This window comes from Macroventuria anomochaeta (genome assembly GCF_010093625.1).
Source record: "Macroventuria anomochaeta strain CBS 525.71 unplaced genomic scaffold BU25scaffold_29, whole genome shotgun sequence".
Taxonomy (NCBI): domain Eukaryota; kingdom Fungi; phylum Ascomycota; class Dothideomycetes; order Pleosporales; family Didymellaceae; genus Macroventuria; species Macroventuria anomochaeta.
The window spans coordinates 397,840-410,282 of record NW_022985390.1 but is presented as its reverse complement, the minus strand read 5'-3'; the positions used below and the strand labels follow the sequence as shown (position 1 = coordinate 410,282).

The window sequence follows — 12,443 nt, the reverse complement described above, 5'->3', positions numbered from 1 at the left end:
CTCTCAAGCAGCCTCTCATGGCTACGACCCCTGGAACGATGGGCCCGCCACCCGTGCCGGCTTCGGCTTTCAAGAAGCCTTCGACACCTTCCCTCAGGACTGGTACAGCGACATTGACTCCCAAGACTGGTGGCACCACACCGCGTGCGCGTCGCCGATCCACCAACCGCAGCGATGCTCGTAGTGGAGCTTCGTCACCGATCAGCCGTCGCTCATCGATCTCCTCGTTCACCTCTGAGGTCGACCAACGCTTTAACATCGCAGGTGGGCCATCATTCGCTCCACCAGGTTTGCCACCAGGTGCCACTGATCCTCGCATGATCCAAGCCATCACACAGACGATGATTGGTGAGTACCTCTGGAAATACACCCGCAAGACAATGGGAGGTGGCATGTCTGATACTCGTCACCGCCGATTCTTCTGGATTCATCCTTACACAAGGACGTTGTACTGGAGTGATAGGGACCCCCAGACAGCAGGAAAAACAGAACTCAAGGCAAAGAGCGTGGCAATCGAGTCCGTCGAAGAGGTCGAAGATCCAAACCCGATGCCTCCTGGCCTCCACCAGAAGAGTTTGCTCGTCTCCACCCCCGGTCGCTCGATCAAGTTCACCGCAGCTACCGGCAAGCGTCACGAGACTTGGTACAACGCCCTCAACTATCTATGTCAAAGGGTAGAGGAGGGAAGCGAACAGCCCGAGCGGAAGCCTTCCGAGTCTCCAGCCTTGAATGAGATCCAAGATGAGTTCAACGCTGGATACCGGAGCGCGTCGCGAGCAACGGGTCGCTCGAAAGCTTCTGTGACGTCCCGTGCCAGCCGCTACACAAGCGCAAGCCGCGATGAAGTTCCTACGCTCCGACAACATCATGTTACGCCACAACGCGCAACTTCGATCGAGCCCGGTCAGACGGGATCCGTTAGCGGCCGCTTCAGCAGTATGCTGCGACCAAACTCTGCCATGCGAGGTTCTTTCTCAAGCCGCCGGAGCCGGATCAATGAGAATACGTTCGAAGAGCCGAGCGCCGCCACCATGGATCTTAGCCGCGAAATTCACGACCATGTTGAGCGTGATATTGAGGGCATGGTCAATGTTCGAGCTTGTTGCGATGGCAAACATGACGTGGGCCACCTGCACCTGCATTCGATGAAGAGTCGACACAACAGCAACAGCACTCTAAATAACAGGCCATCGTTCATCGGCTCGCTGACCTCACGATCTAGCTCACGCGCAGATACACGCGCTGAGTCGCGGACGGAGTCGCGAACCGAGTCCAGGACGGAATCACGCACAGAAGCTCGCAACGATCGGATACGGCATCAGACTGACATGGAAGCTGCCAACTTCAGCGCCGGTGGTTAACCTCTTCCCTCACACCTCAATACCTTCCTACAACACCTCTTAGTGTTTGTTGTACCAACATCCACACTTCCATAGTCGTTTAATCTAACTGACAGTCTCTGTTTCCTTAGTTATCAGTATCAGCAATCATCGCGAAATCCATTCTCTATTTTCTATGTGTCTCTTCGTCAACGTTTCTGCATTTGGACATTGTCTCTCGGCTTGGGTTCGCTTGAAGCAACAGGTCAAACTAGATTGTGGTTGGAAGAGTATCTGGACCTGGCGTTCGTCGATCAGGCAGCAAGTTGTTAACTGGAGGAGCAAGATCGATTGGGGATACGGATGGGATGCTGATGTGCCGAGGGAGCGCACGTAATGACTCTCCTTTGCCTAGACCGTACCTGTACTCTCAATTCCCCGCTTCGAAACTGTTACCTATCTGTCTTGTATGCGCTGTTGTTGCTAAGACGCGGGTTGTCTGGTCATGTCTTTCAGCGCGCATGGATCTGGCGCAAGTCGATTGTAGAAAGGAAATCAAGAAACGTCCAAATTGGAAGCATGAGGCTTGTGAAACGACGTGCTGTATATGCTACATGTTGAGGTGATCTAGACCTCTGCGCATGAAGCTTCCCCACAGCAACGCGAAGTGAAGGAGGGGGTCTCCATGCGCGCCTTGCGGGACGTGCCTGCCAAGACAATTCTGCCACGACGAGCGGTGACGTTGGAAACACCAAACTTTTGCTCAACGCGTCGCACATCAATCACCATACAACCAATAAAAACATACATGACGTCGATCTGACGAGAGAATTCCCGTTTCTGCGACTTCCGGCAGCTGCTATTTAATGACACTCGATACTATCCGCGCACGAACCACTTAGTAGCCCTCGTATACCACAAAACGCGACCTCAGCTCCCTTCACCCAGCGCACTTCGCGCAGCAGCCCCAACCACCACCACTTAACAAATCCCCCGCACATCCCTCACCATGGCGCGCAACTCTGAAAAAGCGCACTCTATGCTCTTCCGCTTCCGCGCCGCGCAAGCCGCCGAAGCAGGCATAATCGACATCTCGCGCACGAGACGGCCGAAACTCATAACCTCCGTCACATCCATCCCCGTTTGCGAAAAATGGCGTGGTCAAGTGCTCAAAGAGATCAGCCGCAAAGTGACGAAGATCCAGGACGAGGCGCTGTCAGATTATCAGATCAGGGATCTGAATGACGAGATTAATAAGGCGATGCGCGAGAAGTACATGTGGGAGAAGCAGATTCGCGATCTGGGTGGGCCGAATTATATGAGGGGGGGTAGGGTGCTGGATGAGGAGGGGAGAGAGGTGCCGGGCGGCGGGAAGGGGTATAGGTATTTTGGGAGGGCGAGGGAATTGCCGGGGGTCAAAGAGTTGTTTGAGAGGCAGGAGAGACCTGAAGACGACGATGGTGCACGCAAAGGTGGGGAGAAGAGGTCGGAACTTAGGCAACGTGTGGACGCTGGGTATTACGGCTACAACCTTGATGAGGAGGATGGTACACTGCTCAAGTATGAAGCGGCGAAAGAGAAGGAGGCGTGGGATCACTTCATGACGCTGGGCGACGACTTAAACGAGAAGCCGAGTAAGGTGCAGAGGGAGTGGATCGAGCTGCCAGGCGATGCAGGGGATGGTGTACGATGGCGTGTGCCGACGCTCGAGGAGGTCAACGATGAGCTGGTCGAGCGGAGGAGGAGGAAGTTGCTCGAAAAGCTAGGATAGGTGGCTCGAAATGATCTGCAGCCGGGGTACACCACCAAGGCCCCAGGAAACTCAGCACAAGCATGGCGAAGGACTCGTGATCATCACATGGAGTATGGCGAAATTGAGCATCGTATGAGAAGGAAAGCAAAAGGGAAACTAAAACTGATACCCTCGTCGAGCAGTCGACGGTCAGAGACTGGCAAGAGCCAGCACCGGACATCATCAAGTAAAACATCATATGGAACCGCTTGGTTACACCTGTCGCCCGTGTCCTCTTAAACACTACGTTTGTATCCAAACTCAACGTTTTCATCTTCATTCTCCATCGTACCTTGATATGTATTGTCCTAGGTCTGCAATGAAGGAAGACTTACATACCTACACGCTCCAGGCAACGCTTGTCAATAGTGACTCCGAAGGAACCAGTTCTGTAGCTGCACCAGACCGTTTCGATATATGATATAATTCGCGCTGATGTCAATATGGACTTGGTGGCTTCGCGATTCAGACCTATATAAGGTAGCAAAGGCAATTCGACAAGACCACAACGATATACTTAGACTTGAGGAAGATATGTGTCGCGATTATTTCAACGAGTACCAGCGACTCCGCTCTCTCTCCCTACACTCAAGTCTACTGGTTTACCGTTGGTCTTTGAAATTTATTCGGTGCTTGAAGGGTAAGTAAGGATCGATGGATTGATGGAGTTGGTCCGAGACCGCACATAAACCGCCGGCGCACCAATCACATCCCTCCGGAGCGCTGAGCGTAAGGCTGATGCGCTGACGACCTCGCTGACAATGCGCGCCGGGAGCGGGAGCGCTGCACATCCGTCTCAATTACTAACCTCTGAAGCTTACAAACACCAGCCACAACCTCCTTTTTGGCATGTTTGCGTTCCCTACACAGCCTGGAAACACATGTTTCTCACGAGAACTGTAAGCGTGCCAATTCCGTGACCTGATAGCGCCATTCCGCGCTCACGAAAGAATAAATATGTTTCGTCCGTGTAGCGGCGCGATAGGTATGGTTGAGGTGGTGGTACCCTGCGCCAGAGGTAGGTATATGAGTACTTTCCTGTCTCAGCTTTTTTGTCGCTTCACAACATCGTTCAGCACTTGCTTCGAGATACTCACTCTCTCTTCTTCGTCAATCTCTTTTTCACAGCATCAGCGATTTCATATCACACTTCCTTCACCATGACGGAACAACGCAACATTGTCGTGCTCGGCGCCTCAGCTGCCGGCCTCCAGAGCACGCACTACATCATGAACCACATCCTGCCCACACTTAAGCAGAGCAAGAAGGATGCCAAGTATCACGTCTACCTCATCAACCCCTCCTCAGACTGGTGGTTCAGAGTAGCATCGCCACGAGTCGCTGCTTCCACTTCCCGCATGGCTTCTGAGAAGATCTTGTTCGACATCCGCCCAGGCCTCAAACGGTACTCCAAAGACGACATCACCTTCATCGAGGGCACGGCTACCGGTCTCAGCGAGCCCACCCGCGCAGTCACCTACCGCCGCAGCGGCGCCTCAATCGAAGAAACCCTCTCCTATCACGCCCTGATCGTCGCAACTGGCAGCAGAACTTACCACCAAGCCTTCTCCATGAGCGCCGCTACCCAAACGACCCTGGACTCCATCAAATACACCAACGAGAAAGTCCGCACAGCAAAGGACATTGTCATTGTAGGTGGCGGCCCCACCGCCGTCGAATTCGCAGGTGAAGTCGCAGAGCACCGTAACGGCAAGCCAGGCTATTTCAGCAAGGTGTCGAAGAAGGCAAACATCACACTCATGACCGCGTCGGACAAACTCCTCCCCGCTCTGCGCCCCGCCATCGCCAAAGCCGCCGAGGCGAAGTTGAAAGCGCTCGGCGTGGAGGTGCTGTACAAGCAGCGCGTCGTCGACGCTTCAACCTCCGGCGACCGAACGCTCATCACGCTCGCCCAAGGCGACAGGATCGAAGCCGACCTATACGTGCCCGCATTCGGCGTCGAGCCCAACTCGTCGTTCCTGCCCTCGCACCTGCTCGACGACAAAAACTACCTCAGAGTCAACGAAAAGACTTTGAGAGTCGATGACGCCGGCCCGCGCGTATACTCCATCGGCGACGTCGCCTCCTACTCCCGCAACTCCATCCTCGACATCATGAACTCCTTCCCCGCCCTCTTCGTCAATTTGAAGCGCGATTTGCTGGCCTACAACGCTATGCTGCCGGACGAGAAGCCAAAGGGCAAGGATCGCTTGTATGTGAGGGATGATAAGGAGATGCAGATTGTGACAATTGGGAGCGGTGGTGGTGTGGGCGCGATTATGGGGTGGAAAGTGCCCAGTTTCTTTGTATGGATGATCAAGGGGAGAGATTTCATGGTTGGTATGTCAGGCGCGTCGACGGCGAATGGGGATAGTATGAAGAAGGAGATCGCGTGGACAAAGGAGGAGGCGGTCATTTGAGGAGGACGGGTGGGTGTGGATGTTTGCTAGCTTGGTATTCTGTGTGAGTTCCTACGTCTTAAGCTCGTTGAAACCTCTACCGTGATATTTATCTTTTGTCATACTCACTCAAGCCGCTGCGTGTAGTGTGTGAGGTACATTCGCCTTCCGCGATCTTTCCTTTTGCAGATGACCATGTAGCTTTCAATGTGGCGTAGGACATTCAGAGCATCAAACTTGGTATTTTGAGTCTATCAAAAACATGCTATATACACATACACACCACACTGGCCGTCCAGCGAAGTCCTTACAAAGCACCAAGCTCCTTCAGCTTGCCAATCATGCCATCCACATCTTCCACCTTGACACCCGCCTTCCTTGTCGGCGGCTCAGTAACCTTGACCGTCTTCAACCTAACCTCGCTATCCAACCCGTAGTCACCCAACGTCTTCTTATCCAGTTTCTTCTTCTTCGCCTTCATAATATTCGGCAGGCTCGCATACCTCGGCTCATTCAGCCTCAAATCCGTTGTAATAACCATCGGCAACTTCGTCTTCAGTGTCTCCACACCGCCGTCAACCTCCCTTATAATCGTAACGCTATCGCCCTCAATGCTAACTTTGCTAGCCTGCGTCGCCTGCGGCCAGTTCAGCAGCCCAGCAAGCATCTGCCCCGTCTGCCCCGCATCATCATCAATACTCTGCTTGCCGAGAATCACCAAATTGCTCTTCTGCTCATCGACCACTTTGCGCAGCAGCTTCGCCACGCCCAGCGGTTCCAGCGCATCCTTCTCCTCGACAACGACGTGGATGCCGCGGTCGGCGCCCATGGCCATGGCGGTGCGCAGGATGTCCTGCGCTTTAGGGGGCCCGGCGCTGAAGGCGACGATTTCCTCCACAGGAGTGGACTTCTTTTCGCGAAGGCGCACGGCTTCTTCGATGGAGAGCTCGTCGAAGGGGTTCATAGAGTGTTTTACGTTGGCGGTTTCGACCGCGGTTTGGGCGCGGTTTACGCGGGGTTTGACCTGGACTATGTTAGTATACAATCGTCACAGTGTGACAGTGTATCGAGGGTCGGTAATGAGTAGTTGTGCGGTACGCTTGAAGCATTGCGCGAGAGTACTGGACGGCAGGCGAATCTTTGAATGCGTCGTGAGAGGTTTGTATGGCTTACAGCGTAGTCAATGACCCGCTTGACGGGCACCAGTATCCTGAGACCAGGCATCTTGGCATGTACTGTCTTCTTGTTGCTTGCTGTGAAGAAGGATGAGCAATTGCTAGAGGAACAGTGCTGGCAAGAGTGGGGATAGCATCGGAGCTCATGTCAAACGTTAACCGACCTCGGCTTTGCGGCGGCCTTGGCGCGATGATGTCGCTCGCAGGCTCGTGTAAGCGAACCCTTGAGCATCACTCGTCCACCACAGCGCTTGGTCACATGTTTGCTATAGTTATGGATACTGAAGCCTGGCAGCAAAAATAATCATGAAATACGGGTTGTCCTCTCGGTGTACCATCTTCTGCTCATCCTCGCGTGATGCAGTGGACACCTTCACAGAGCTAGGGTAGGCGACAATGAATCTCTGATGAATTGTACAATTTAAAGACGGTCAGCTATTTTTCTTCTCCAGTTATGCTTGTCTATGCTTTAGTTTGTTGGGGAGATATTTGGTCTGAGGGATTTCATGCGTATGTTGTCTTACCCAAAATTCGTGGACATCAATTCACCGTTATCCTACTGAAGAAGAGATTCTTGCACCAACAACACTTCTTACGTCTCTCGAAAGGAAACAAATGTAGTCCGCAGGATAGGGATAAGATTACGAGACATCACAGGTAGATGCGGAGATACGCACATCGACCCCGCGACGGCAAACAACCGGTCTCCTTATCCGGGATCAGCTATCCTGTAAGGTGAGATATATGCTATGTATAAGAAAGGCAGCGCATGTCCCAGAGTTCAATTTGAGTGTTCGATACCAGTTCAATCAAGTGATCAGCAAAAGTCACTACCATCGGCGATGACGAACATCAACATGACTTTCCAAGTCCACCATCCCCCAGAACCACACCGCAAAGCCCTCATCGGCTCCAAATCCTCCTTCTGGCTTCACTCCTCCCGCTGCGGCTTCGACCTGATCCAGCCCTCCTCCGCCTCAACCCTCTCCTCCTCCCCCAAAATAAACCTACCCATAACAATGTTCCCCCCAAAATCCGCCCTTGTCATCATCGACATGCAGAACTTCTTCCTCTCGTCTGCCCTGGGTCGAAAAATCGACGGTGTTGGGCATAAAGCATGTAAACAGTTGATTGAGCACGCGATGTCGGCGGCGAGGAAAGCAAAGATGAGGGTAGTATGGGTGAACTGGGTATCAACAGACGAGGAAAGTGCGGGATATGCCACCGGGGGTTAAGAGGACGTTTGGGTTTACTCTATCCCTTCCTCTTCGTCACACTCCTTCTCCTTCGAAGGAGAAGAGGTTGTGGCGAGTGGAGAGGTAGCGGGCAGTGTGGGTGTTGACAAGCACGGGAAAGAGCGCAAGAATGGGATATACAAAGGTATAGGCTCATCCCTGGGTCCTATAAAACTTGAAAGCGGGGAGGAAGTCGATGGTGGTCGCCTACTAATGCGCTCCTCTTGGAACGCCTCCCTCTACCCACCCTTGCAGAGCCTCTTCGAAGAAGGCCAAAAGTTGGAAAACAGACCTGATGTTTGAATCCACAAGAACCGCATGTCCGGCCTTTGGGGGCGCTACAACACCGCTCCAGCAATTCTTCGAAAAAGAAGGCATCACAACACTATTGTTTGCGGGCGTGAACACGGATCAATGCGTCGGAGGTACGCTGACAGATGCGTTTAGCAAGGGGTACGATTGCATATTGTTGAGTGATGGGTGTGAGACAAGTAGTCCGGGGTTTGCGCAGGAGTTCTGGGAGTATAATGCTGCGCATATATTTGGGTTTTGTACGGGGTGTGAGGATTTGGCGAGGAGGGTGGCGGGTATAGAAAGCTGATTTGGATGATCGGAGAGCTACAGGGTGTAGGAGTACTGGCAGTGAGAGAGGGCTACCTGCCCCCTTGAGCAAACCGCTTCATCCGCTCTTCTGCTGCTCTTGCCCTCCTTTCCCTTTCGAGTCGTGCTTGGGCTTCTGGTGTCAGGCCGCGCGCTTGCTCTTCTCGTATCTCAGCGCCAGTCTTCGCAGGCAATGCACCAAGAGCCTTGCCCTTGCCCAGTCGCTGTGTCGTTCTTGCTGCCTCTGCTGCCTCGCTTTCTTTCCTTACACGCTCCGTCTCGGCTTTTCTGCGCTCGGCCTCTGCTTTGGACTCGGCCGCCTTTTCGGACTTGTCTTGTGCTTCGCGTTTATCGGCTTCTGCTTTCGTGAGAGCAGCTGGGATGCCGGCTTTTTCCCAATCCCATGCGGATTCGCCGAGTTCGGATCGTGCTACGCGGAAGGCATCGCGGGTTGCTCGGTCGCCAGCCAGAGTGAATGGTGTTCGCGCATCGTCGTTCATGATTGTAGGATCTGCGCCAGCCTTGGTGAGAAGCGCAGAGATGACAGGTGCGGAGTTGAGTGATGCGGCCAAATGGAGCGGGGTCGGTGTATGGTGGTTTTCTGGCAGAAAGGTGAATGTGGGTGGGACATTATTAGTCTTGATGTAGTTGAGCAACGCAGGTATTTTCGAGCGTTTGATCAACGGAACGATCTGAGATGTGTGAAGAGTTGCCGCCTCATCCTCTTTCGATGGCTTTTGGGGCTTGGGCTTCGCTACAGGCTTCCTCGACGCCTCCTCAGGCTGAGGCGCATTGAGTGCAGCGAGCGCTGCCTCATCGATAGTGCTCTGTTTCACGCGCGTCAGCTCGACAAATGCACGCATCAGCTCCTTCTGTGTAGCGCGCCGAGTGCTGAACGGAAATCCTCGATTCCTTGGGTCATTTGTGCGAAGCACCTGCCCCTCGTATGGCCCGAACAACGTGCGTCGATTCGTCGCACCCGTCGCGCGCACGAAGATCAAATCAGCAGTATCGATCATCGTCTTCCAACTTGTGAGCAGGTCGCGGACTTCCTGAATTAACGCGTTCTCGTTGTATCGTCGTATCGAAGAACCAGCAGAGTGCGCATTGCCCTTCGCGTTATCATTCGCCGATTGCGAGCCACCCTGTTTCCGTCGTGTTGTGTATCGGTGGAAAGTCTTATGCGCAATGACTGTAGCCGATCGCTCGTCAACTCCAGTGTGACTCTTACCCACCTTCGGTGCCAGGGCTACTATCATGGCGGCGAAATGGCCACCACCGATCATGCTGAGGAAGTAGTGCGGCCCAATGTCTGTCTGCGGAAGCGGTACGCCGCCCCCAGAAGGGTTGATCTTGGGTGGCTGCATTGGCGCCAGCTGCTTGTTCCGTATTGTCTCGACGACATGTGATTCCTCCTCCTGCTCCGCATTTGTGAGGATCGCACGGTATATCCCAAGCGACATGTTTTCGGGCAGCATCGGTGACGAAAACCAGAGCAAAGGCGCATTGCCGGGTCCACGCTGCTTTTTCTTCGATGCAAACTCGTCGAATTCGGGGTCTGAGATTTTCGCCTGCTTCTTCAACAGCGCGCTCAGCGTCGAGTCCTTTGGCCTGCCGGTCTCATCCTCCTCGTCTTCGTCCGATTCCGACGATTCCGAGCCTGATATGCTCTCGTCCAGCTCTCCAATGAGCTTCTCAAACGCGGCCTCTCCCACAGGCTTTTGGCCCTTGATCTTCTGCTTCAAGTTGTAGCCGTGCAAGTCCGATCGAATGTGTTTGCGCTGCTCAGCCAAGGAGCCGAAGTGCAGCGCGCAGAGGTTGCAAGACGTAGCTTTCGATGCGCCACCATCCTCCGTGTCCAGCTTCTCCGAGGACTCGTTTGAAGGTGTCTGCACTTCGGGTACTGGCGCTGCGATCGGCCGGCCAGACTGGTCTTTGTATGTGAGTGTGGCCAGCAGCTCGTTTGGCAGGTCAAACACTGCGGATGTCAGCAGGGATATCGAGGAATTTGGCGGAAAGACATACCATACAGCGGCCGCTGTAACAGATCCTCGCCTTTCTGCGCCATTTCGTCTCGAAGTCACGTGGTGGGAATGCTAGGTTGAGGTTGTGCAGTCGCGCAGGCGGCAGCTCGTGAATTTGGTGGAGAGTCAAAGGCGATGACGTGCAGACAGCGCGCTTAATCTTGTGCCGCGCTTATTCGCGTCCCACTTCGACTCTCACCATTAAACATGGCTCGGTCTGTTAGTCGGTACGCGAACCTTGTATCAGCGTACTAGTTGGATGTGCCCCCGCGTTTGTTGCTGCAAATGCTCCGTTGGGAAGTGATTCTACTTGGCTTACCGGTCCGAAATCGTCTAAGCCTTAGGTTTCCTCCACCCTTGTCTCTTCGACTTAAAGGTCACATAGCCGTATTCATCATCTACTCGTAGAATCAAGAAACTGGCTCCCGCTGGATTGAAGTCCTTGAACCATGGCGTCTGCAAAAGCTTCTCTGGACACACTCCCCGAGGAGCTAATCCTTACAATTATGGACTTCCTTGACGACATCCAACCCCTCCTCGCCCTCAATGCAACAACCCACCGCCTGCACCGCCTCACCCTCTCACGCCTCTACAACCGCTTCCCCGGCCGCAACTCCGAGCTCTTCCTACGCACAATCTCCCACTCACCACAACTTGCCAAATACACCAAGTCCACAGTATGGCACCAAGAGCGCAAGACGGTGCCGAGGATTGATATGCTCGAAAAACGGCATGTCGTCACGAGGCTGAATCAGCTCGCAGTCCCCCACGGTACAGATCTAGCCGAGCAGTTTGCCAAGTTCGGGAAGAGCGATGATTACTGGTACATGGAGGTTTTGCTTCTGTTTATGCCGAATTTGGAAAGTGTGGAGGTGAGAGAGAGTTGGCTGTGGGATGATCATCATTATTGGTTTAAGAGTGCGAGTCCGTTTTTTAATCCGTTGTGTGAGAGTAGGCTGAAGAGTGCAACACTGTATGGGCCGCTGAGGATCGAGAATGTGGTTCCGCTACTGACGATTCCAAGTTTGAGGAGGTTGAAGTGTAGCCAGGTGGTTGTTATGCGGAGAGAGGGGTTTAAGGTGTTTCAGTGGGGGGTGTGGCCTGTTGAGCGTGTGCTGCCTGAAGGGGCGTCGAATCTTGAGCACCTTGCGCTGGAGGAGAGTTGTATTGATTTGGAGAATCTGATGCCGATTATGAGCGGAATCAAGGCGCTGAAGTCGTTTGCGTACGAACACATGCCCAACGACCTCGCCGATGAGGCTTCGCGGGTCGACCACATCAACAGTGCAGCACTCTCGTCTTGCCTCAAGACACAGCGCGCGTCGCTCGAATACATCCGCATCCGAGACACGCAACAACACGAGTGGTCGATGACAAATTTCTTGTTTGGCCCCAATGCCAATGGTGAAGGGGGTCGAAATGACAGAACGGACTTCCCGAACCTGCACACCCTCGACATCGGCCCCCTTTTTTCAGAACGGTTCGAGCACAAAAGCAGTCTCGAGGAGGAAGTCAGGGCACTGGCAACTGAGTCGCTGCCCTCTTTGAAAACCATCAGGTTCATGATTGATGCGAACTTCTTTACGAATATCGCACTCGAAAACTTCCTGAGAGCCTTTGCACATACACTTGCGTCTGAGCGCCCCGGAATGGAGGTTGTTGAGCTTGTGGGCTGGGATCCAATGTTGGGCTGGTTTCCTGACAATCTGCCGGCACTGCAAGAGGTGTATGCCCATTCAGGCTTGCGGTTAGGTTCGGTGTGTGGAGACATACTCGACATTCATGGGGCAGAACCGCTGCTTATAAACGAAGACACTGAGCCAGACTGGGTTGTGGTTACGGATTTGAGGCTGAGTAGCAGAGATTGAAAGACCATCTACATCGACGATATCTACAGTT

The 12,443-nt window shown here is 53.6% G+C and overlaps 6 protein-coding genes across 6 annotated transcripts; 4 read left to right on the top strand and 2 right to left on the bottom strand.

Moving 5' to 3' along the window:
* The first annotated feature begins 2,095 nt into the window (after nt 1–2,095).
* On the top strand, nt 2,096–3,429 carry BU25DRAFT_441857 (Isy1-like splicing factor). Its single transcript, XM_033709256.1, has one exon. The coding sequence runs from the start codon at nt 2,329–2,331 to the stop codon at nt 3,088–3,090; it is 762 nt and encodes a 253-aa protein (XP_033559002.1). The 5' UTR covers nt 2,096–2,328; the 3' UTR covers nt 3,091–3,429.
* A 519-nt stretch (nt 3,430–3,948) lies between these two features.
* BU25DRAFT_413348 (FAD/NAD(P)-binding domain-containing protein) lies at nt 3,949–5,772 on the top strand. Its single transcript, XM_033707014.1, has one exon. It carries the CDS (start codon nt 4,272–4,274, stop codon nt 5,529–5,531), a length of 1,260 nt encoding a protein of 419 aa, XP_033559001.1. The 5' UTR covers nt 3,949–4,271; the 3' UTR covers nt 5,532–5,772.
* BU25DRAFT_413346 (electron transfer flavo protein, beta subunit) lies at nt 5,764–6,814 on the bottom strand. Its single transcript, XM_033707013.1, has 2 exons — nt 6,684–6,814; nt 5,764–6,534 (listed from the first exon to the last, which is right to left on the bottom strand). The coding sequence occupies exons 1-2, from the start codon at nt 6,732–6,734 to the stop codon at nt 5,818–5,820; spliced, it is 768 nt and encodes a 255-aa protein (XP_033559000.1). The 5' UTR covers nt 6,735–6,814; the 3' UTR covers nt 5,764–5,817.
* A 728-nt stretch (nt 6,815–7,542) lies between these two features.
* Nucleotides 7,543–8,521, top strand: BU25DRAFT_433378 (Isochorismatase hydrolase; the record flags this gene model as incomplete). Its single annotated transcript, XM_033708773.1, has 3 exons — nt 7,543–7,875; nt 7,924–8,217; nt 8,276–8,521. 3 exons carry the CDS (start codon nt 7,543–7,545, stop codon nt 8,519–8,521), a joined length of 873 nt encoding a protein of 290 aa, XP_033558999.1.
* Nucleotides 8,522–8,573: 52 nt separating this feature from the next.
* Nucleotides 8,574–10,588, bottom strand: BU25DRAFT_347589 (ankyrin repeat and zinc finger domain-containing protein 1; the record flags this gene model as incomplete). Its single annotated transcript, XM_033703160.1, has 2 exons — nt 8,574–10,498; nt 10,546–10,588. 2 exons carry the CDS (start codon nt 10,586–10,588, stop codon nt 8,574–8,576), a joined length of 1,968 nt encoding a protein of 655 aa, XP_033558998.1.
* Nucleotides 10,589–10,763: 175 nt separating this feature from the next.
* On the top strand, nt 10,764–12,414 carry BU25DRAFT_413343 (uncharacterized protein; the record flags this gene model as incomplete). The annotated part of the gene is made up of 1 exon (XM_033707012.1): nt 10,764–12,414. Exon 1 carries the CDS (start codon nt 10,994–10,996, stop codon nt 12,410–12,412), a length of 1,419 nt encoding a protein of 472 aa, XP_033558997.1. The 5' UTR covers nt 10,764–10,993.
* Between the last annotated feature and the right edge of the window lie 29 nt (nt 12,415–12,443).